At 47.7% G+C, this 24528-nt stretch overlaps 1 protein-coding gene across 1 annotated transcript in view; it reads left to right on the plus strand.

Annotated features, from left to right (window-relative positions):
- The window catches only part of LOC307091643 (uncharacterized protein), a gene marked incomplete at its 3' end in the record, with an annotated part of 20387 nt that extends 1217 nt beyond the window's left edge, over positions 1 to 19170 (plus strand). Inside the window, exons 2-9 of the mRNA XM_079759284.1 lie at positions 1 to 63; positions 178 to 249; positions 6351 to 6401; positions 6638 to 6780; positions 7026 to 7138; positions 7223 to 7380; positions 8479 to 8784; positions 19007 to 19170. The exon at positions 1 to 63 is cut by the window's left edge and continues 87 nt beyond it. Of these exons, the coding sequence (XP_079615410.1) occupies positions 1 to 63; positions 178 to 249; positions 6351 to 6401; positions 6638 to 6780; positions 7026 to 7138; positions 7223 to 7380; positions 8479 to 8784; positions 19007 to 19170 (1070 nt within the window). The remainder of the gene's footprint in view (positions 64 to 177; positions 250 to 6350; positions 6402 to 6637; positions 6781 to 7025; positions 7139 to 7222; positions 7381 to 8478; positions 8785 to 19006) is intronic.
- Positions 19171 to 24528: the final 5358 nt, after the last annotated feature.

Below are 24528 nucleotides of genomic sequence, written 5' to 3' on the forward strand. Positions count from 1 at the left end.
GACTCTCTGAGGAACCTGAGGACACGTCTTTGGACTGGGAGGAGACCAGAAAGAGAAGATTTGGTAGGTGCCCCTTTATAGAGTATTTAAAAGAAATAATAACTTTTTTAGCCAAAGTGACCGTGTGTGTGTTTGTGTGTGTGTGTATGTGTGTGTGTGTGTCCTACTCCTGAACAGCTCTATGGTTTCACATCACTGTCATTGTGAGCATCGGACTGCTGAGTATTCTCCTCATCTCCCTGCGCTTCAGTGAGTCTAAATCATTTCATCCTGAATAGAATTACAATACAGTATAATCATATTAATGACTGTAATAACAGCAATGATAATGATACATATTGTTTTTGTTAGATTTAATGATAATAATAGGGTTAGCACACATACACCACACGCACACACATAAACACCGCATACACACACGCACACACAATCCACAAACACGTGCACGAACACAAACGCACACGGACACACACTGCACACACGGGCGCGCTGATGCAGACGTTTCAAGACAAGGGCAGCGCAGGACACCGCATACACACACACCACACACACATGCACACACGCACGCTCACACATGCACGTGCATACACACACTGCACACACGCGGATGCAGATGTTTCAAGACAACGGCAAGATTGAGATAACAGCCCCGCCGTCGACACACTCTCCCACCTGAGCCTTATGTCTATCATTGACACTTTTTTGCAAAACGTTATTTTTCTTTAAACATTATCCACCTCCTGAGCCTCCCGAAATGTCTTGCGATCTAGAAATCCCCCCTCCCCCCTGCCGACTGTTTTAGTTGTTTTATTTTTCTTATGTTTCATGTGTAGGCTATGTGTGACTGTAGGCTACTGCTGCCTGTCTTGGCCAGATCACTTGAAGAGATGTTTAATCTCAATGACGCATTCTTCTGTTAACAAAAAAAAACATCTCCCACGTCAGGTAGCCAATGTACAATCTGCAATCTTGCCCTCACACCCCCCCTCCCCCACACAAGCCCGTGCTTTAGTTCACTATAGTTAGGGAGGTTGCTGCCTTAGCTGTTGTTACTTGAACACAATTTTAGTGAAGTTTGTTATTATTATTTTTAGCTAAACAATAGTAGTTGCCGTGCATTTTTTAAGTATCAATGCACTTTGAGCCCTGAATAACAGTAAAAGCTATTGAATGATTGATTCGTATGCATAGTATACTACACTTTCCATTAAACAATTACCCCTGTAACCCAACAGTTAGCTGAACATTATATGGTCCCGTCCTTCCACTCCCTGTTTTCTCACCCTGTTTAAACAAGCAATCAACTGCATTTGTCCCAGTGTGCTATGGGAAATTAAAGGTCCAATGGAATGCTACTTTGTGGATGCTTTAATATGGATATTAGTAGGCCCCAAACACAGTACTTGAAGACGTTCCCGAAATTCAGCCGTGGTGCAGAATTACAGCCACTACGAGCCAGTCGCACATTGATCTTTCCCCAAATGCGCTGTCTCGGTGTCTGTCGCTTTAATGCAAATGAGGAGGAGAGAGGCGGGTCAAGGAGGAGGGTGGGGGTGTGGCCCTGAGCAGCTTGCGGCCACAGTACCATGTGCTCTGTTTACAATGGATGTATCGCAATGGCGAGGCGCACACAGCCTTTGGCCGTGTTCTGTAAATATTCTAGAACACTCCGGGTGCTCCGGCGGGAGTCTTGGAGCTCTATATCTAAATAATATCACATTATACGTAGATATCTAAATCATATAATATATATTATCACGGCCAAAAGCTGTGTGAGCCTCCAAACGATATTATGAATCTCAAACGACCGCGTTGGGTTCTCCGACGTCTCTGGTTCTTCCACGTCCACATCAATCTGAAGTAGACTGAACCACGACATGGAGGAGAAAGAGAATGTTGACCGCGGTGGTCTCGCTGCCTCGGCAGCGGTCAGCGCTTAGGCACCACCGCCTCCTGCAGCAACGAGGTGGTGGTCCCTTGGCAGCGGGAAGCGGGGCTCAAGCGGGAGACATTCACGGGCAACAATCCCTTTCTCCTCCATGTCGTGGTTCATGTACTTCAGGGGTAAAAGCCAAAGTTCCTTTCCCCCAATTTCTCTCAACCATGGCTGAGATAACCCCCACTACGAGTCTCGTTGTGAAATACCAGAGACGAGAGTCCGACGTGTTATGCGCCATAACACCAACAGCAGAAGTGTTATCCAAATAACAAGGAAGTGTACAGCACTTGCGGTACAGTCCTGGAGCTCTATATCTAAATAATATCATATAATACATAGAAATCTATATGATATAATACATATTATCATGGCCAAAACCTGTGTGCGCCTCCAGACGATATTATGAATCACAAACGACTGCGTCGGGTTCTCCAATCTCTGGTTCTTCCACTTCCACGTCAATTTTAAGTAGACTGAACCGTGCGCTGGCGGCTGGCGGCTGGCGGCTGGCGGCTGGCGGCTGGCGGCTGCCCGCCGCCGGGCGGTCGTGCTTTGTGGCGATGGTGCTTTGTGGCGGTGATGCTACATGGTGGTGGTGCCTCGCGGCAGCGGGGCACCGGTGGGAGACAATCCCTTTCTCCTCCATGTCGTGGTTCATGTACTTCAGGGAGTCAAGCCAAAGTTCCTTTCCCCCAATTCCTTCTCAACTATGGCGGAGATAACCCCAACTACAGTCTCGTTGTGGAAATACCAGAGATGTCAATGAACCAACGTTTTATGCGCCATAACATCAAAGCAGAACGGTTATAGCAACTACAAAGCGCCACACATGTGACGCTCGCATGGTCATAGCTCATTGTCTGATTGGCAGGTCAAATTCTCTGGGCGGGCAAGGCAGAGAAAGGGGAGGTAACTTGGCCCCTTATGACGACATATGGGGCCACATTCCAAATCAGCACGCCTGAGCTTCCATTTTTTCAAAGGCGAGCAGGGTACCTAGTGCTCGTTTTACACCGAACACAAGTTTTAGCCACTGGGAGACGATAGGCAGGCTAGGGGAACTCATATTAATGTTAGAAAACCTCATAAAGTGAGATTTTCATGCCATGGGACCTTTAAGCAATAAAATACGCTCTCCTTCTCCGGTAACACAGTCGTTCGCGATGCCTTTTTTTTTGCTGTCTGCGGGCAAACCAAAAAAAAATACAGTGTCAGCGGCCGCACTTATCCCGCCTCTTGCGAACTTAGACCGTACGTCATATCCCGCCCCTTGCAAGCCCACCCCCCTTGATTCTACTGATGTCTGAATGACATCGATGTCCGCACATAAAGCATCAAGTGTGAATCACCCTCAGGGTCGAATCTTCTTATATACAAATGTGGCGAACTTAAAATTTTTATGCTTGCTTCATGAAGTAAAGAGAAAATTATTATGCTTGCTTCATTTCGTAATAGGTGAACCAATATGTTATTTGTTTTAACATTATAGGAAAAATGTTATTTTATATTGCGCTCAGAAATTTCCACACACCGCACATGCGCACAAACATACACGGAAGCACAGACACACACACGTGCACACTAGAGATGGATTTATTGATTAATTTCCGCGAACCAGTTCGCGTGATTCAGTTCGCCAAGGGAAGTCGTTCGCGAATCGTTCGTTCGTTCAGTCGAGTTTCCGGTAGCGGTGAATCGAATCATACACGGTTCTCTGAGTCAGTCAGACTCAGCCCCTCGTTCGTTAGTTCGTTCGTTCGTTCAGTCAAGTTTCCGGTTCAGTCGAGTTTCCGGTAGAATCATGGAATAAACGGCTCAGACTCAACGCCTCCCTCATTCTCATTCTCATACGTCAACATTACAACTTTAAACAAACGCAGCGGGATGGGGGGTGTAGTTGATTATTGGATGTTTGACATATCAGCAAAATAATAGACTTGATTTAGCAATGATGGTGGGTGTCCCGGGTGTTTTAGGCTCCCATAAACAGAACCCTGTGCAGCCAAAGACTAAATCTAGCTGCCAAAATTAACACTGCCTTCAAAACGAGAGCTGGTTAATTGTGAAAAATGCATTAAACTGTCATCAGACAACGCAGTTATACGCTATTGTAATGACCTCGCCGGTGACAAACCAGGTCACTGAAAACCCGTAACCAACGGCAAAAAGCCACACTAACAACAACCGGTTACCCGGGACACCCCCAACCCGGTCCCTTCAACGTGCAAGCCCCCACCCTCCTGTTCTCCCAAGGCCCTCCCCCAGCTGACCTGATGATTCGCCCCCCACACTGATTGACAAGAAGAACATCCAATGCATGCACAGAGAACAACTGGCATAACGGACAACGAAATACAATGCAACACATAACACACAAACTCTTTAAATGTCCCAGGGTCGCTACAGTATAGACTCTACAGTTTCTAGTATAAAGGCTGGGACGAATTTCAAATGATAAATATGTACACTTTATGTTGAAAGTATACTGTCGCGATTTCCATTGAAACGAATTGCGCGGTGAGTAGTCTTCACAACGAGAGCTGGTAGGTTGTGAAAAATGTGGTATAAAGGCTGGGACGAATTTCGAATTATAAATATGTACAATGCATCCTTTAAATACGTCCATGCAACAGATGGCCAATGTGAATAATAGATAGCTCGCTCACTAAGCCCATTTGTTTTTTCCCCATTAAACCTGTTGATTTCTGTCTCTCATTGACTAAAATTCAACGAGAGCGTCGTAGACTCAGTCCTAGAACAGCATACGATTGGCTGACTCTCGTGAGTCGTGAAGTCTCTCAGTCGGTCCCTCCTCAACACTCACACAGTGAGTGAACGAACTGTCAGCGAGTCAGCGACTAGTGGGTCTGGGAGGAGTCGACTCTGAGAACGAACGAGGCGAACGAGACAAACTAAGCGAACGAGAGAGAGGAACCAGTTCAGTTCGTTCGTCTTAACGATTCGTTCATTCGAACTGATCGTTCGCGAACGAGTCAACACTAGTGCACACACCGCACGTCAAGACAAAGGCAGCAACACACTCGCCCAGGTAAGAGGTTATGTCTTTAAACATAACGGCTCCGCCATCGACACACGCGCAGGTAATAACACACACGCACGCGAACACACCGCAGCGACACTCGCCCAGGTAAGACGATATGTTTTTAAACATCTCCCTGCTATATAATAGCAGGCCTGTCGCACAAGTGAAGGAGCGTTCACATCCAACGCGAAGGGGCGACACGGTTCCGTACAACGTCAACGGAGAGACGTGAATCGGGCAAATTTTTTGCTACAGAAAACCCGCAACAAGATTTGATTTAAAGCGCGACACTTTTGCCCGGCACGTGCGAGCGCGTTTACTGGTTTTGCAGCGCGACACTTTCGCTCGCCAGCAAAGACAGCCAATCAGCATTCAACAGCGTGGCCACTGAGGGACGTAACGTAACAGTCAATCAGCGTTCAACAGCGTGGCCACTGAGGGACGTAACGTAACAGCCAATCAGCGTTCAACAGCGTGGCCACTGAGGGACGTAACGTAACAGCCAATCAGCGTTCAACCGGGCAACCATTCCCTGCGGTGCAGTCCGGGTTGAACCGCAGCATGGAGGAGAAAGGGATGGTTGCCGTTTGCCCTCCCGGAGCTCTATAATAGTATATAATATTATATAATTTAATATATAATATCAGGGCCAAAAGCTGTGTGAGCTCCGGATGGCCGTAGCGCGTGGGGATTGGGCTTCGAGGGGTTTGTTTACCGCCGTTGCTATGGTTACCGGTCTTGTGTGTTCCAACGGTTTATTTGCGGTGGTATCTAATAAATCTCTGTCTAATCAATACTTCATCCACTGCCTCTTCCGTGGTTATTACAATATAATGAACCGACCGTCGGGTTCTCCACGTCTCTCCCTCCTCCACAACAGGTGGAGACAGCGGTGGTTATCGGCCGTGGGGGACAATGGACAAAGGATGCTCGGTTCATAACTAAAGAGACAATTATTAGGCTTGCTTCGTTACGTAATAGCTGAACCGAAATGTTATACGTTGTAACGTTATAGGCAAAATGTTGTTATATTATGCACTCAGAAATGAAATACAATATCGACTGGGGTTTCCACATTATAGCTATGGGTTTAATTACAACTAGAGGTGCACTGCGCGCGCTCATCCTCTAGTTGTAATAGTAGCAATGATAATGATCATTATTGTTTTTGTTAGAATTTGTGCTACTAAAATGAATAATTGTAACAATAGCAACGATAATGATATTGATGACTGTAGTTATTGCTATTTGAATTAGTATTAATATTATGGACTTTGTGTTTGGTTGGCTGTGGGTCCTGTGATGTTTAGAGACGATGTCGTTCTGTTTTAGAGCTCTTATCTTCTGTATTCCTCTGTTCTGTTCTAGACTCACCGTCACCCTGGAGGGAGGGGAGAGAGCACTTACTGGGTGAACTCGGTGAGGGTTTTATCCAAGTTATTAAATCAACCGCGTCATTAACATTCATTTCAAAAACACCCTCTGCTTTTGTGATTCATATTGTGGTCTACTAAGGTCAGGTTTCTATTGTCGTCTATTAAGGTCATGCTTCTATGTGGTCTGTTAAGGTCAGGTCTCAGGGTTGTGTGTCCGTGACGAAGATCGTAAGATAAGCAGTTCTCTGTTTGTTCAGGATTTTCTTTTACATTCAACAGATGAATTGACACTTCAGGGCTGGATGTTTCACGACAAGAGTTTCTACCTTATTTCTACTACTAAGAAGGGCTGGAGGGCCAGTAGAGAAGACTGTCTGCAGAGGAAGGCAGACCTGGTGGTCATCAACAGCAGAGAAGAACTGGTGTGTGTGTGTGTGTGTGTGTGTGTGTGTGTGGGGGGGGGGGGGGGGGGGGGGGGGGGGGGGGGGTGTGTGTGTGTGTGTGTGTGTGTGTGTGTGTGTGTGTGGGAGAGACATATTGTTTGTGTGAGTAAGTAAGAGAGAGAGAGGTAGAGAGAGAGATTGTGTGTGTGTGTGTGTGTCTGGCGTGTGCGTGTATGTGTGTGTGTGTACTTTGTGGCCATGACAACAGATGCTTTTACCTTTAGAACCAGGTTTTCAGGTTTGTCAGCAGATTGATGGGTCCTTCCTGGATTGGACTGAGTGATCGAGAGACAGAGGGGACCTTCAAGTGGGTGGATGGTACCCACATGACCTCAAGGTAAGGCTGAAGACTCTATTCAGCAGCATCTCTTCTCTGAGAGTGACAGAGTGACCTCCTCTGTCTCCTCCTCGTGGTTCTCAGTTGGAGACACGTCAAACCACGCGATGACGGCGGAGCAAGAGACTGTGTCGTGGCAGGGGAGGACGGCTGGTCTGAAGAACCGTGTTACAGACTGCACCACTGGATCTGTGAGAAGAGCGTAGACGTGGATCATCTGGAGGCTGAGCTGAACAAAGAGGGTCCGCAGACTTTGTTTGTGTTCATGAGTGGAGAACGGTTCCTCCTTTCTGTTCTCTGTGCCGTAGATACAGTAAATACACTCTTTAAGAGTTGAAAGGTTGTTGGATGTGTTTAGGTCTACTAAGGTAAGGTTTCTATTGTGGTCTACTGAGGTCAGGTTTCTATTGTGGTCTACTGAGGTCATGTTTCTATTTTGGTCTACTGAGGTCATGTTTCTATTGTGGTCTACTGAGGTCATGTTTCTATTGTGGTCTACCAAGGTCAGGTTTCTATTGTGGTCTACTGAGGCCATGTTTCTATCGTGGTCTATTGAGGCCAGGTTTCTATTGTGGTCTATTGAGGTCAGGTTTCTATTGTGGTCGACTGAGGTCAGGTTTCTATCGTGGTCTATTGAGGTCAGGTTTCTATTGCGGTCTATTGAGGTCAGGTTTCTATCGTGGTCTACTAAGGTCAGGTTTCTATCGTGGTCTACCAAAGTCATGTTTCTATTGTTGTCTACTAAGGTCAGGTTTCTATTGTGGTCTACTAAGGTCAGGTTTCTATCGTGGTCTATTTACGTCATGTTTCTATCGTGGTCTATTGAGTTCAGGTTTCTATTGTGGTCTACTGAGGTCATGTTTCTATTGTGGTCTATTGAGGTCAGGTTACTATTGTGGTCTATTGAGGTCATGTTTCTATTGTGGTCTATTGAGGTCAGGTTTCTATTGTGGTCTACTAAGGTAAGGTTTCTATCGTGGTCTACTAAGGTCATGTTTCTATTGCGGTCTCCTCATGTCAGGTCACAAGGGTCAACCCTTTCTGGGTTCACTTGCACTAGTTTCTATTTGAGCTGCTGAACGGTTTTGCGTTCTTCTCTGCAAGCTCCGCCCCCGCCTCGTTAATCTCTGCGCTGGAGTGACTTCCCCTCCCTGGGAGATCTTTGTAGACACTGCTGTGATATTCAATCATGTATGAAGAGGCAGGCGAGAATACTGGGGGTGAATCCCCTGGGTCGCCCTCTAGTGGACAGGTGTTAGGACAGAGTGAAGGGAGTGTCTGACGCTGCATCTCTAGATCCGTGTTGTAAACGTTCACTCCTCTCCTCCTGCTTTCTTCAGGTTCAGTGGTGCCCACGGAGGAGGAGGCCCCCAGCATCACAGAGTTCCACTCCTCTACCCACGTGTTGCCCGTGGGCCAAACGGCCCGCTATACCTGCCACGCCGGCGGCACGCCGGAGCCCACAGTAGAGTGGCTCCACAACGGCCGGCCCCTGGAGAGGGACGGCACAGACGACCAATCAGAGGCCTGGGTGGAGAGGGGCTTCCTCTTCGTCAGAGGGGTGGGGTATGGCGTGAACACGGTCTGCTGCATGGCGAGCAACAGCGCTGGCACGGCCAATCACAGCGCTCAACTGCTTGTCTTTGGTAAGTCCTGGATCCAAAGAGAGGTGTTGATGATGATGTATTCATAATGTTGTTGATGATGTATTCATAACACTGTTGTTGATGTATTCATAACACTGTTGTTGATATATTCATAACACTGTTGTTGATGTATTCATAACACTGTTGTTGATATATTCATAACACTGTTGTTGATGTATTCATAACACTGTTGTTGATGTATTCATAACACTGTTGTTGATGTATTCATAACACTGTTGTTGATGTATTCATAACACTGTTGTTGATATATTCATAACACTGTTGTTGATGTATTCATAACACTGTTGTTGATGTATTCATAACACTGTTGTTGATGTATTCATAACACTGTTGTTGATGTATTCATAACACTGTTGTGGATATATTCATAACACTGTTGTTGATGTATTCATAACACTGTTGTGGATATATTCAAAACACTGTTGTTGATGTATTCATAACACTGTTGTTGATGTATTCATAACACTGTTGTTGATGTATTCATAGCACGCACCCACGCACGCACCCACACACGCACGGACGCACGCATGCACACACACACACACACACAGACACACACACACAAACACACACATATACACACAGTCAGACAAACACAAACACACACACACACACACAGATACAAACTATACTGTATATATATAGTGTGTATTTATACTATGTGTACTTATGCACACATGAATAAATACATGCCTGATGTATGAACCAGTTCTATGGTTCATCAGTCCATCTCCAGCCTGTCTGTGTGTGTATGATGATATAGATATGAATCCTAGCCAAGTGCCCCCAGTGATGTGTATATGTATGTGTAGGTGAGCAGGTGTATGTCTGAGTAGATGTCTATAATAAATGAACCAGTTCTATGGTTCATCAGTCCATCTCCAGCCTGTATGTGAGCTCAGCTCTTTCAGTCTGTTCTTTACACAGGTGTCCCTTTGAAGGTTGAGGGCCATGTATGTGTATTGGGAAATCCAAAAGTGGAATATGTTGGAAGATATTACAAATATTGTTTAGATATTTCATGGGTTTAATCAACTCATCATACTGAACATTTTGATGTATGATATGTTAATGTGAAGTAAATACTGAGGGAGTAAATGCACTTTATACATTTGTCCTTGTTTCAATGTTTTGATTGGGACAGCCACTCACACACACATGGGATTTCCAATCAACTTTAACTTTAATTATCTTAAACATAATGTGTCCTATTGCTTAGAAAATATACAGCACATGATTCCAATATAGTACCTATCATATATTTTTTTTGTCTTTCTATGTTAATGTTTGAAGAAGAGAGAGCGATCACAAAAAGAGTCTGAAAGAGAATAAAGAGAAGAAGAGCGCAGGAGAACAGTACTAGTGATGATGATGATGATGAGGATGAAGAGCGGTTCAGCAGCTCATCATGTCTGGTTCTCCCTCAGATGCCTGTGAACTCACACTGGACCCCAACACGGCCCACAGACGACTCTCTCTGTCTGAGGACAACAGGAAGGTGATGCTGGTTGGAGAGGACCAGTCGTATCCAGATCACCCAGAGAGATTTGACTCCATGGTCCAGGTGTTGGGTAGAGAGGCTCTGACTGGCCGCTGTTACTGGGAGGTAGAGAGGGAAGGAGGTGTTTGGATAGGAGTGACATACAGAGGAATCACAAGGAGAGGACGGGGTGGTGACAGCAGGCTTGGAGAGAACAAAAAGTCCTGGGGTCTTTATTGTTCTGATCGTGGTTACTCTGCCGTGTACAACGGTAGGAGAACAGACCTCCCTCTCCCCCCCGCTGGCTCCACCAGAGTAGGAGTGTATCTGGACCGGCCTGCTGGCTCTCTGTCCTTCTACAGAGTGTCCCCAGGTGGAGGAGGGTCCTCAGACACACTGACACACGTCCACACCTTCTGGTCCTCCTTCACCCAGGAGGACCTCCTCCCTGGGGCCAGGGTATGGGGGGGGGGGATCCTACTGGGAGGGGTGAGGGGGGCCTCAGCGACTCTGTGTCGGTTGTAGAAAAAAAAAACGGGCGCGGAGGAGGAGGACCGTCAGCTGCAGTGCTGCAACACACACACACACACAAACACACACACACACACACACACACACACACACACACACACACACACACTGAGAGGACTGATGACTCAGTGTCTCTGTGGCAGTTATAGTCTCTCTCTCCCTCTCTCTCTCTCTCTCTCCCTTTCTCTATTTCTCTCTGTCTCTCTCTCTATTTTTTTCTCTCTCTCTCTCTCTCTCTCTCTCTCTCTATGTTTTTCTCTCTATCTATTTTTCTTTCCCTCTCTCTCTCCCTCTCTCTCTCTCTCTCTCCCTCTCTCTCTCCCTCTCTCTCTTTTTCTTTCTCTCTCTTTCTTTCTCTCCCTCCCTCTCTCTCTCTTTCTTTCTCTCTCTCTCTCCCTCTCTTTTTCTTTCCCTCTCTCTCCCTCTCTCTCTCTTTTTCTTTCCCCCTCTCTCTCTCTCTCTCTCTCTCTCTCTCTCTCTCTTTTTCTTTCCCTCTCTCTCCCTCTTCTAGACAGTATAGTATGATAAACCATGAAAAGACTTTTAAGATCTCCCATAGTTAGAGAAGCACATTTATTATTTGAAATGTATATAAAATACCTATTGATGGTAAATGTTTGCATATTTTCAGACGTCACCAGTTTTGGTCTTAAGGGCTCTGATATCATTTTTGTTATAACCCTGATTTACGACCTGATTTAAAGCAGATTTTATATTTTATTAATAATAACCAAGAGGTCTATGGGATAATGTTGCATGTTGTAAATTACTTTAAACTGAATCTTGATTTTTTTGTGTTCTGATGTGAACCAAGCGTCCGCAGAACATGCTCAGTTATTAAAGATATGTGCACACCTGTTGATGATTTGTAAAGTCTGCTGCTTCTATTGTTTTAGTCCTCCTGTTTATTGTGTACAAGTAAAGGGACTATTTTTCTGTTGTATTTGTTAATGAAGCATAATTGCAATAAACAACTTGGTGGATCCAACTGAATGTTCTCCTGTGTTCAGCCGATGATTTCTTGTTTTTTTAGTGAATAATGCTTCAATAAGTGCCTTAAGAAAAATAATATATAAATTATGGCTGTCAAATTAACGCGTTAATTCCGATTAATTAATCACAGAAAATGACGCGTTAAAAAAAATTAACGCAGATTAATCGCACTTCTATAGTGCCCTTTGACCCGGTGCGTCATATGGGTTGAAACAAAATGGAGGCAGACGAGAAAACGCTGCTCGGCCCCGTGCACGGAAAGTTAAAGTTTAAACTCCCAGACGGAACTGTAGTTAGGAACACCGTTATCTGCAATCTCTGTAGTAAGGAATTTTCCTATCACCGGAGTTCTTCAACCCTTAAATATCACCTCAACGCAAAACGTTTGGTAGCAAGCTGGCAGGTACGAGCTGCCACCGCCCCTGAAGCTGGCGCTAGCAGCCAGCCTCGTCAAGCCACACTCGACTGAGATGCATTGAATCCTGAGTGAGATGGAAATGTTATTCATTTGATCTTAACATGCACCGTATGTTAATGAAAGACACTCATCTGCCGTAATTTACTTGAATTAAATTATTTTTGAAATACCGTCTCGGAAAAATGTAAGTATGAGATTAATTTAGATTAATGAATCACAGAGCCTGTAATTAATTAGATTATGTTTTTTAATCGCTTGACAGACCTAATATTAATCAGAAATTATAAATAAAACCACAAATGTTTTTCCTCCCTGGGTTTTGGTTGGGGGGGTTCTCAGTGTCTCTGTCGGTTGTGGAAAGAAACCACAGACAGATGGACGGACACTCTGTCTCTCCCTCTCCCCCCCCGTCTCCCTCCCCCCCTCTCCCTCTCCCCCCCTCTCCCTCTCCCCCCGTCTCCCTCTCCCTCTCCCCCCCGTCTCCCTCTCCCCCCCGTCTCCCTCTCCCCCCCGTCTCCCTCTCCCTCTCCCCCCCCGTCGCCCTCCCCCCCGTCTCCCTCTCCCCCCCGTCTCCCTCTCCCCCCCGTCTCCCTCTCCCTCTCCCCCCGTCTCCCTCTCCCCCCCGTCTCCCTCTCCCCCCCGTCTCCCTCTCCCCCCCGTCTCCCTCCCCCCCCGTCTCCCTCTCCTCCCCCCCCTCTCCCTCTCCCCCCCCGTCTCCCTCCCCCCCGTCTCCCTCCCCCCCCGTCTCCCTCTCCCCCCGTCTCCCTCCCCCCCGTCTCCCTCTCCCCCCCCCGTCTCCCTCTCCCCCCCCGTCTCCCTCTCCCCCCCCGTCTCCCTCTCCCCCCCGTCTCCCTCTCCCCCCCTGTCTCCCTCCCGCCCCGTCTCTCTCTCCCCCCCGTCTCCCCCCCCCGTCTCCCTCAATCTGTCAATCTGGAGCTTCACTAATCGACCTATTGATCCTACACTAACAACACAAGCTTGGCTATAATGTGTGATTCAAACACATTGAAATTGTGTGTATAAACTTTTCGGATGCACATTTAACAGGCTTCACTGAATCTTCTCTTCACTTTATCCAAGACTTCATGTTTTATCTGACGCCACCACTGGAAGTCTGTCTTAGAGGGCTTGGAAGGTCAGGAAAAACAAAGGAAAAGTCACTAATCACTCATCACCTTTTCAGGGGAGTTCCAATGTACCAGAGCGATGCTGTTTAGGGGTTTTAACTGAAGCTTGTAGATGAAAACGTCCTGAAACTAAAGGCGTTGGGTATGTTTGGTGTAATGAGCTCACAGGAGTCCCAGCGTTCTTCTCTCAGCGCTTTATTAAAACATTCCTGGACACGACGCTCGGTGATCATGAGTGATGTGATCATGAGAGTTGATCAGGAGCCCGTCCTCTGGCCGGGTCACAAGGGGCTTCAGGGGGGAGGTCAGAGGTCAGAGCCCGTCCTCTGGCCGGGTCACTTGGGGCTCCAGGTCGGAGGTCAGAGGTCAGAGCCCGTCCTCTGGCCAGGTCACATGGGGCTCCAGGTTGGAGGTCAGAGGTCAGAGCCCGTCCTCTGGCCGGGTCACATGGGGCTCCAGGTCGGAGGTCAGAGGTCAGAGCCTGTCCTCTGGCCGGGTCACATGGGGCTCCAGGTGGGAGGTCAGAGGTCAGAGCCCGTCCTCTGGCCGGGTCACATGGGGCTCCAGGTGGGAGGTCAGAGGTCAGAGCCCATCCTCTGGCCGGGTCACATGGGGCTCCAGGTGAGAGGTCAGGGCCCGTCCTCTGGCCGGGTCACATGGGGCTACAGGTGGGAGGTCAGAGGTCAGGGCCGTCCTCTGGCCGGGTCACATGGGGCTCCAGGGGGGAGGTCAGAGGTCAGAGCCCGTCCTCTGGCCGGGTCACATTGGGCTCCAGGTGGGAGGTCAGAGGTCAGAGCCCGTCCTCTGGCCGGGTCACATGGGGCTCCAGGTGGGAGGTCAGAGGTCAGAGCCCGTCCTCTGGCCGGGTCACATGGGGCTCTAGGTGGGAGGTCAGAACATGTCCTTCCTGTATCTGTGGATCAGCTCTGAGACGTCCTCCTTATACACCTTCACCCAGCCGTCCGCCTTCATGTGGTACAGTACACACACACACACACACACACACACACACACACATACACACACACACACATACACACACACACACGCACACACACACACACAAATACACACACACGGGCGGGATCTGAAGACCGCACAAACATGCATATAAATAAAAAAAATATATATATATATATATTTATATACACATATATAAACATATGTGTAGAGAGAGAGACACACACAAACACATTTATCCACGCATACAGACTCATCCATACACATTCTCTCATAAATAGTAAATCTTGCACATGAATACAAAATATAGGAATAAAAAGGAGCACACTGTCATGATCCGCCCCTGGTTTTCCCATTCACCTGCCTGCCACCCTGATCACTCCCAATTAACCCAACCACCTTCACCTGTGTTTCCCCTATATCAGTCCTTTCCTCCCAAACATTCCCTGTCAGATTGTCTCTTGTGTTTCACAGTGCCTTCCCGCGATTCGAATCCTGACCTACCACCTATCCTGCCTGCTCTCTGATCCTCGCCTGTCTGACTATCCAGCCTGCTCCTGATCCCCGCCTGTCTGACTATCCTGCCTGCCGATCCTGAATCCGAATAAACGATTGACACTGTTCCACGCTCTTCGCCCGTCTGTGCACTTGGGTTCAGCCAAACGCTCACGTTACACACACTGCAATCTGAGGAATTCATGGGTGAAAAATACAGGAACCCCTTTAATGTAACAATTTACAAATATACATATCTATAAAAACATGGTAAAAGCATGCAAGAAGTATTAAAAACACACAGGGAAAAATAAGTGCTCATTCACACATTCAAAAACCATTCACACATTCATACCATCCTTTCACATAAAAGAAGCCTCCATTGTAATAAATGGGGGAGTGAAAGAGGTGGAAGGCCTCAGTTAAATAATGATGCACAGGAAGCGCACAGTAAAGATAAAAACATGCAACATATTAAAACACACAGTGGACCCGACGCCATGCAGGGAACCCCCAAGGAGGAGTCCCAGGACCCCCCAGCGCCCCCAGCAGCGTCCCAGCGCGGCCCCTACTCCCTGATGTTCAGGCCCAAGGAGGGAAGGGTCCTAAGCTTGGCTATCCACCTATGCTCCGCCGCCTTCCTCTGTCTGTCCCACCAGCACGCCTTCATCTCCAGCCCGGTGATGGATAGTGAGGTGATGGGGTGTGTTTGGAAGTGTTGGACCGTTTGAGTGTTGAGTGTGCCTATGTGTATAGTATATAACTGCTGTTTAAGTCTGGTGAGTATCCTGGGCTTTGTTTCGCCGACATAAATGATGTGGCATTCGGAGCATGTGATGGCGTAGATGATGTTTTTGTCCTGCATGGTGAGTTTTTGCGGAACAGGGCTGGAGGTGGAGGCGTGCTGGTTCCTGAAGACCGCCAGCTGCTGAAAGTGGCTTTGGTGTGGAGAGGGGGGCTTCTAATATCTGTAATATTCTAAAATTCTGGAGTGTGGGATTGTTGTGTTGTGTGCGTGTGAATGCGTGTTTCAGTTTGGAGTGTGTGTAATGTTTGGTGTCAATGTGCTGATGAGGGGTATGATGTGTGTGTGTGGCTGCCCCCCCCCCGATCATCTCCGCTCCTGATGTCAGGGGTCCCCTCAGGGAACCTGTTGGGGAAGACCACCTGACTCATGGATCCAGGCCCTCCTAGTGGGGGCCCCCCTCAGCAGGCCTGTGGACGGGGGCGGACCCTACGTCGGCCCCTCCAGTGTGGGAGGGGAGCCGGTTAAGGTGAGGCGTAGAGGAGGGAAGCTGGTTAGGGTTAGGGAGGTGGTGGGGGTCCGCAGTGGAGGCCCCAGGCGGGTTAAGGTGAGACGGAGTGGGTGACGAGGGGTTAAGGTGAGACGGAGTGGGTGACGAGGGGTTAAGGTGAGACGGAGTGGGTGACGAGGGGTTAAGGTGAGACGGAGTGGGTGACGAGGGGTTAAGGTGAGACGGAGTGGGTGACGAGGGGATAAGGTGAGACGGAGTGGGTGACGAGGGGTTAAGGTGAGACGGAGTGGGTGACGAGGGGTTAAGGTGAGACGGAGTGGGTGACGAGGGGTTAAGGTGAGACGGAGTGGGTGACCAGGGGTTAAGGTGAGACGGAGTGGGTGACCAGGGGTTAAGGTGAGACGGAGTGGGTGACCAGGGGTTAAGGTGAGACGGAGTGGGTGACGAGGGGTTAAGGTGAGACGGAGTGGGTGACGAGGGGTTAAGGTGACACGGAGTGGGTGACGAGGGGTTAAGGTGACACGGAGTGGGTGACGAGGGGTTAAGGTGAGACGGAGTGGGTGACGAGGGGTTAAGGTGAGACGGAGTGGGTGACGAGGTGTTAAGGTGAGACGGAGTGGGTGACGAGGGGTTAAGGTGAGACGGAGTGGGTGACGAGGGGTTAAGGTGAGACGGAGTGGGTGACCAGGGGTTAAGGTGACACGGAGTGGGTGATGAGGGGTTAAGGTGAGACGGAGCGGGTGACGAGGGGTTAAGGTGAGACGGAGTGGGTGACCAGGGGTTAAGGTGAGACGGAGTGGGTGACCAGGGGTTAAGGTGAGACGGAGTGGGTGACGAGGGGTTAAGGTGAGACGGAGTGGGTGACGAGGGGTTAAGGTGAGACGGAGTGGGTGACCAGGGGTTAAGGTTAGGGCAGGGGGAGGCGGGGTTAAGGTTAGGGCAGGGGCGGGCCGCGCCCGGCCATGGAAGGGTTCTAATCATTTAAGTGACCGGTTGTAATGGTGGACGGGGGGTGGGGATGAAACTAAGGCCCCTCTGCAGCAGCTGAGTCTCCGTTCCTGACAGATGGAAGACGGTGGATAGGTTTAGAATATTAGATTCCTGGGGACGGGCGGTCCCTGTTGGGACGGAGACCCCGCCCGAAGTCTAACTGAGTCAGCCGATGTTGTAGTATGTGTGATGTGGTGTCTGCTGTCCAATGTATGTGGTCGTGAGTTGTGTGGAATTCAGAGTGGTGTATTTCAAAAGGTGAGTTGTATTATGTAGTGATGAATGCATTAAGTCGTGTTAATAGGGTCTGATGTGGTGCAGCTAAACGATGTGACAAATGAATGATGGGGACATAGAGGGTGGCCTGCGGGTTTGTCCGTCGTCGACTCCACCAGGTTGTCCCTATGGTTGATGCCCAGAGCGACCTCCACAATCTTGGTGTGTGAATTGGGAGGATTTTCATCTAAGATCTGTGTGATGTGTTGGTATTTGGCACCGGGATAACTGTCAATGTGGGCGTCTGTGTGTGTGTGCGGAGGCAAACTTGAGCCCGACTCAAGTTTCAGTAACCGATGATCAGTATGGGATTGATGGATCAAATAGTCCAATCCCTAACTTTATGCCCTGTAGGATCGTGCCTGGTCATTTTGAATATCGTCTTGTTCGGTCGAGGCTTCGGGTCGGTGGTTACACTCGGCCGTCGGCGCTCGGGAGTGATGGTGAGGGGACTTAACGTGGCCGAATTAAGGGCGTGGTGGAGTCTAAGCTGCACAGTGCGCTGTGAGGGTGTGCTCGTGGACTGGACGGACAGCGGAGGAGACTTGGTGTTGTTAGAGGTGGCTTCAGATTGGGATTGCTTTGTGGGACATTTCCCTTTGCTTTGACCCATCATCATGGTGTTCTGTTCAGGCACCTCATTGAGTCTCTCCGCTGTACCTGTACCAGTCCGGGTCTGTGGTGGGGGCCGCTGCTTGGTGGAATCTACAGGAGGGGGAGGAACAGAGTGAGTGGGGGGTGGACTGAGATCTAATTCTATTGAGGGGGAGACCAGGGTAACTATGTGGCTGAGCCGATGTGTGTTAATGTGTGTGAGTGGAGGTGTATATATTAATTAATATATTGTGGCTGAGCCGATGTGTGTTAATGTGTGTGTGTGGAGGTGTTTATATTAATTAATATATTGTGGCTGAGCCGATGTATGTTAATGTGTGTGTGGAGGTGTATATATTAATTAAAATATTGTGGCTGAGCCGATGTGTGTTAATGTGTGTGTATGGAGGTGTATATATTAATTAAAATATTGTGGCTGAGCCGATGTGTGTTAATGTGTGTGTGAAGGTGTATATATTAATTAATATATTAAGGAGGGGGTTAAAGTGAGCGGAGGGCTGTTGCAGAATAAGCAGGTTCTGCTTCAGCCAGTCGTCCGTGTTCTGCTCCACCCTGTGGAAGGTATGGGGGGGGGGCAGGTTTAATGGACTCTGCTCAGGTGTGTGTGTATGTGTGTGCGTGTGTGTGTGTATGTGTGTGTATGTGTGTGTGTGTGTATGTGTGTGTGTGTGTGTGTGTGTGTCTGTGTGTGTCTGTGTGTGTGTGTGTGTTCGTGTGTGTGTTTTTGTGTGTGTGTGTGTGTGTGTGTGTGTGTGTGTGTGTGTTTTTGTGTGTGTGTGTGTGTGTGTGTGTGTGTCCGTGTCTCCACTAGAGTGGGAACGGGGCTCATTTCTAGATCCCTGGTGCAACACAGTGACCAACAAGAATAGAAAGCCAAGAGCAAAATAAAAAGGGATAAAAACAATCCGATGAATCAAAGCAGAAGAGAACAGTGGATCTGGTGATAAAAACAGGTTAAACCAGGGGGGTAGAAGTGGGCTGCTCCCCAGCAATGGGGGGTGGTGAGTGGAGGGTCCTTAGTATGGATTGGTGAGTCTCTGCCTCCGTTTGTGTCCCCCAGGTGGTGATAGTCCGGGGGCCCTTTTCCTGAGGCCTGCTGGGGCTCAGTGGGGGCCCGTGATTGGCTTCTCCAACCAACAGGGAAGAGTTTTTCTGTGGTTCTGCTGTGTTCTGGAAGTCTCCTGGGAGCTGGTTCACATGCCCTACTTAAAACACCCCAGGTAAGAGCTTACCAAAGAATACTAAAAGGAATAAAAAGATAAAAACACCACATGAAGGCGGACGGCTGGGTGATGGTGTGTAAGGAGGACGTCTCAGAGCTGATCCACAGATACAGGAAGGACATGTTCTGACCTCTGACCTCCCACCTGGAGCCCCATGTGACATGTGTGTGTGTGTGTGTGTGTGTGTGTGTGTTAACGTGTGTGGTGGTGTGCGATGACTCCAGTTTAACCAGTGAATGAGTCTCTCTGGTCTCTTTGATGAAGGCTTCCTTCCCACTCCTCAAAGGGCCGTTGAGGATGCTGCCAAGTTACGGTTGCTATGGAGACGGTATCTGGTAGACAGGGTCGTGGGAAGTGGGGGTGCTTAGGGTGCTGCAGCCCCCCCCCCCCCCCCCCCCCTGGCGGCCCCTGGCTGTTACTGCAAGTGAGAAAGCTTTCTGAACAAATCAGCACTTTTTTTTTTTTGTATAATTTTATCATACATGAATTTTCATTAAATTATTGACATCCACCCTTTTTATGATATTTATCATATTATCATTTCATTTTATTTAGAACATTGTCTGTGTAGGATGATGTAGGCTATGACGCACAACGCAGAACAATGCTATGCGCGGCGGGAAAATTCAAAAAGTCAAGCTTGTTACAAGTGCAACATGTCGCAGAAAAGATGTATATCAGAATTTTTTTGCCCGAAGAAAGCAAGACTTCATCAAAACACCAGCCGGTCATCCGATTCCCTGTCAGCAGCCCGCTGTCTCCCCAGCGCCCCTGAGGAAGAGATTTCATGTTCACAGACGCTATTGCTGCAAGACGGCGCTGGCAACAATGGGGCTATTGCTAGCCCGCGCCCTCCGGTCGAGCCTAACATCGACTGCGCCGGCCACAATGACGCTAACCCCCCTCCGGTCGATCCTAATATCTTGGCTTTGGCTAACGTGCAACTGCCGGCAGTCACAACAACTAGTTATTCTGTTGGTGAAGAGCCCTGCCAGCCAAAGGAGTTTCACTTCCCAGTCAGGCGATCGGCATTTGAGAACTTTAGCCGGTCATTTAAGGTTGGTTGGTTTGGCCAGTGGACGTGGCTACACTATGTGAGGGAAACCGACACGCGTTATGCTTCGTGTGCTGCTCTGCAATAGAGAAAAAGCTTGTCAGGGCAGACGGGATAATTAATGCTGGCAACTTCATTAAAGGAGGGTTTGGCAATTGGCAAAAGGCAGGTGAAAAGTTTTGGGAGCATGAAAAATCTCTTTTCCATACAGAAGCCACAAGCAAGCTGGCGGCATTGAAAAGGACCCCAATTAATGTGCTTATGTCACAAGCAGTAGGTAAGGAGCATATGACTGCGCAGACTGTTTTGGACAGACTGGTTGGCAAAAAAAGAGCAATGACGGACGGTTCACTTGACGGAGAAACCGTCACTTTCCTCATATCAGACAACTCGTAACTCTGGATGAAAATGAAGGCTTTCTTATATTGTCACTTTCCTTTGTAAACCTTTAGAAATAACCTCCTGAATCCTTGTTATAACGCTGTGTATAATCCCGGACCTATCGGCATGTTCTTAGTGTGTGAAATTCAGCACAGTATCAGCCGAGTTGACTCTAATTTCCACATTGTTTACTTGCTAACGTTTGTAAATAACAGTGGCTGGTTGGCAGAGTTAGTCTTTTTACACACCAGTAATGGATGTTGCGCAGCATTTATTATGACGTCATTTTATACTCTCTCTCAGCACTCCCCCCTCGGACTGACTTCCCGCATCCCTGCTCCCAGAGCTTGCAGAGAGCAGATGTTCTCGTGTGGAAACATCGCCCTCTGCTGTCCACATCCGCTCACTACACACACAGGGACTTAAGATCACACGTGACTTCCTTTTCACCAACTTGACATCAAACAGTAGTAACACACACACACACGCACACACACACACACACACACACACACACACACACACACACACACACACACACACACACAGTAAGGTGAATTGAATGAAGACTTTCTTCGTTTTGAAGTATGAATCTAAATCAGTCAAATCAGACTCATCCCTTTAATTAAAATGAGAGAGGTCATTTAAGATCGAATACGGAGCTGGAATAGACTCTCACTGTTACCAAGGTGACCAGAGGGCGCCAAACCTGCGTTGAGTTTTACTAATTAGCTCACCTGCCGCAGCTCGCGCGGCAAGTGGTTTTCTTAATTTGTTAATTGGTTGCATCTGGTGCGTTTCACTTCAGAGGGAACCGAACAGTACGTTGGTGTCCTCCACTGTTTGGCAGTGTAGTGTCTCCCAAATGCGGTATGTTGTTGTGTTCCCAGAAACCAGAATGTGTGTGTAATGTTCTGTTGAGCTTTGTTGTGACTTATTTGTCATCTCTTCCTGTTTCACAGGTTAAACACTTTTTGAAGTAAAGAGGAGCATCTCATCTGGACCTGATGTGAGTAGAAATGTGTAGCAAAGCACAACTGAGTTGAGTTGTATGTTGAATATAAATCACTGATAATGTGTGAAGGAAATCGGGGGTTGTGGTGGTTTAACTTTCATTTCAAATTTAAATAATGATTCTACCTGAAAGTAACATTTTAGAGACTATACATGCAAACTTGTTAAAGTAAGAGGAAAATCACTCTTGACTAATGACAGTCAAATAATTTGTATAATTTATATTAAAAAGCTGGATTAATTAATTCTTAATCATTATTTAAATGTTGGATTATCCCAAAAGCCCTGACTTTATACTGTCATTAATTTATCTGATTTAATGGAGATGGTAGATGTTGAACTGTGGGACAGTGGCCAAGTTTGGGGATAATAATGAGTAAACTGTTCGTTCCTTCAAAGGTCTATCATGGATATTTACCTGCAGTTCTGTGAGTATCCCAACTTAAACATGAAGATGGACTGCGAACTGTAAGTCATTAGTATCTTATTACTCTTGGGCACATTGATGTATTTTGGCTTCCTGGTGAGTTAACCCTTTAGCTGAAGGTTGATCTGAGGAGTAAGGATGTTTATTTGGATCATGGGTTACTTAGGCGTTTGGTTTATGTTGGTTGTAATGGTTTGTTAAAATGGTTACAGGTACTAAGTTATTGTTGTAAGCCGAGGTAATGGTTTGGGTTCTGATGTCTTCAGTCTTCTTTCCAGCTACTCTCCTGAGCTCTGCATCTTCATCACATGAGTGTTGGTTTACTGATGAGGGTGTGGTCTGAGTGAGCAGAGGTGCATACTGGGATACAGAGCTGTCTGAAGTCTACAGGTCTGTAGACACGCCCCCTCAGGGGAAACCGAGTGTTTGAGAAACTGTCGTGGCGTCAGTTCCATGAACTAGAATGTTCTTTAAGATGGTGACAGGGATTCAGAAGGAGAAACACCAGGGGGAGACGAGGGGGCTCCTCATCTCAACGACTAAAACACAACTTCAGTCTGACACAGAACCATGGAACACATTCAACAGTCCCCTCCAGGCATCGTGACTCCTCAGGAACAGTTTAATTTCCAAGAAGGTCTTATTCGGGGCCATTCCAAGATGGATCCTGCTCCTCAAGAGCCACCCCCCTCCACTGGGTGGTCTTCTGAACAGATGACCTCCTTCCTGTCCTCAGGCCGACTGAAGCTGCACCGTTTGCATCTGTGAAGGCCCCTCATTCAGGAAACCACTGGACTACAAAGACATGACTTCAGAGACGTTGAATCAACCTGGGACACATTTTGGAGACACCAAGCATAATCCATCACCAATGTGGGACGCCACTGAAGAATGTTGTACATAATTTACGTCTCTGGAGACATTGATTGATCTGTTCTGGGTGTCCTGGCAGGAGAGCTGGGGTGGATGATGGAATGTTATTCGGCATGAGGTTTTTACCCTGCATGAGTGTTTGGCCTTTTATGGCTCAGTGTGTGGGTTTGACATGAGATGGATTGTGTGTGTGTGTGTGTGTGTGTGTGTGTGTGTGTGTGTGTGTGTGTGTGTGTGTGTGTGTGTGTGTCCCTCCCACTCACACCTGGCATGCGGTTCTATGTGTGTGTCCTGGGTTCTACTCGTGTCTCCATGCGGTTCTATGTGTGTGTCCTGGGTTCTACTTGTGTGTCTCCTGCTTGCTTTGACAGTGATAATGTTCTTACGGGGGTCTATGTGGTTGGCTTGGGATATTGGACTGGTCAACTAAATCATACCTGATGGACGGCCACACGTTTGCTTGAGGCCTCCATTAGACATGAAGAGCCCGGAGCGACGCTCCGGAGCGATATCCAACACACTGGGCAGGAAGGAGAGGATCCAAATCAAGTGTAAAATGATGTGAGTGGCGTGTTCAGATCAGTGACTTCAAACTAGGACTACACCGATCAGGATCAATGGAGGATGGACACCTAAAGGCATTCCACAAGGAGAGTCTGAAGTTGGAAAGGGACCTCAATGGATATTCAAGATGACCTTCAGACCTGTAGTGAGGCGGCTCTTCCTACCTGGCTGGATTGATGGAGAGCCCTGTGGATCTTGTCTGGCTCTCAGTTGCACGTCTTCTCAGGCTGAACTGTGTTTGTTTCGTACAGGACTAGCTGAACGATTGGTTCCCTTAAATCAGAATCAATGTGGGAACTCCAAGTAGTGCACTCTTCAAGCTGAAGTTGTACTCTTCAGCTGAGGAGGTAAGGAAACCTTCACTGGGGCTTCACGGTGTATGGAGGAGAACGTTTCAAAGTGTTCCATGGTACTCTGATGAAGACCGTTGTTGTGTTTCACTGGCTGAGAGGAACCCTCACATCTTCCTCTTAGCCTTTCTCCTTTGAGAATCCTGGCGCCATCTTGAAGGATATTACAGCTCATGTAACTGATGTCATGACAGCTTCTCAAACACTTGGTTTCTCCTGAGGGGCGTGTCCATAGAACTGAAGACTTCAGACAGCACTGTATCCCAGCATGCATCTCTGCTCACTCAGACCACACCCTCATGAGTAGGATGAAAAACTCTAGCGATGTAGAGTTTTTTAGAAGTAACGAGGGAGCAGACAAAGGTGATTAGAACACAATGGCATGTCAAGTCTGTAAATCTTTAAACCGTGAAGATGGTTGGATAGTTCAGGAATTGAGCTTCATTTTAATATGGGCAGTCCTTTTGCTCACGCCCACTTCTCACTGGACCTGTACATGTGTTGGCTGGCTGGCATGATTTGCTGTTGGTGATCAGGCGGTCAGGGTGACGTTGCAGGGCTATGGTCGTCTCTCTGTTAGCTCACTGTTTAGATTTACTCTGTATGGTTTGTACCCTAAATAATCTAGATAATTGTTGATTGTAAAATGTAGACACGGTTTTGTATTGAATGATTCCATTGTTTTTAGGCAAGGAT

The sequence above is a fragment of the Pollachius pollachius genome, assembly GCF_949987615.1.
Source record: "Pollachius pollachius genome assembly, contig: scaffold_54, whole genome shotgun sequence".
Lineage (NCBI taxonomy): Eukaryota > Metazoa > Chordata > Actinopteri > Gadiformes > Gadidae > Pollachius > Pollachius pollachius.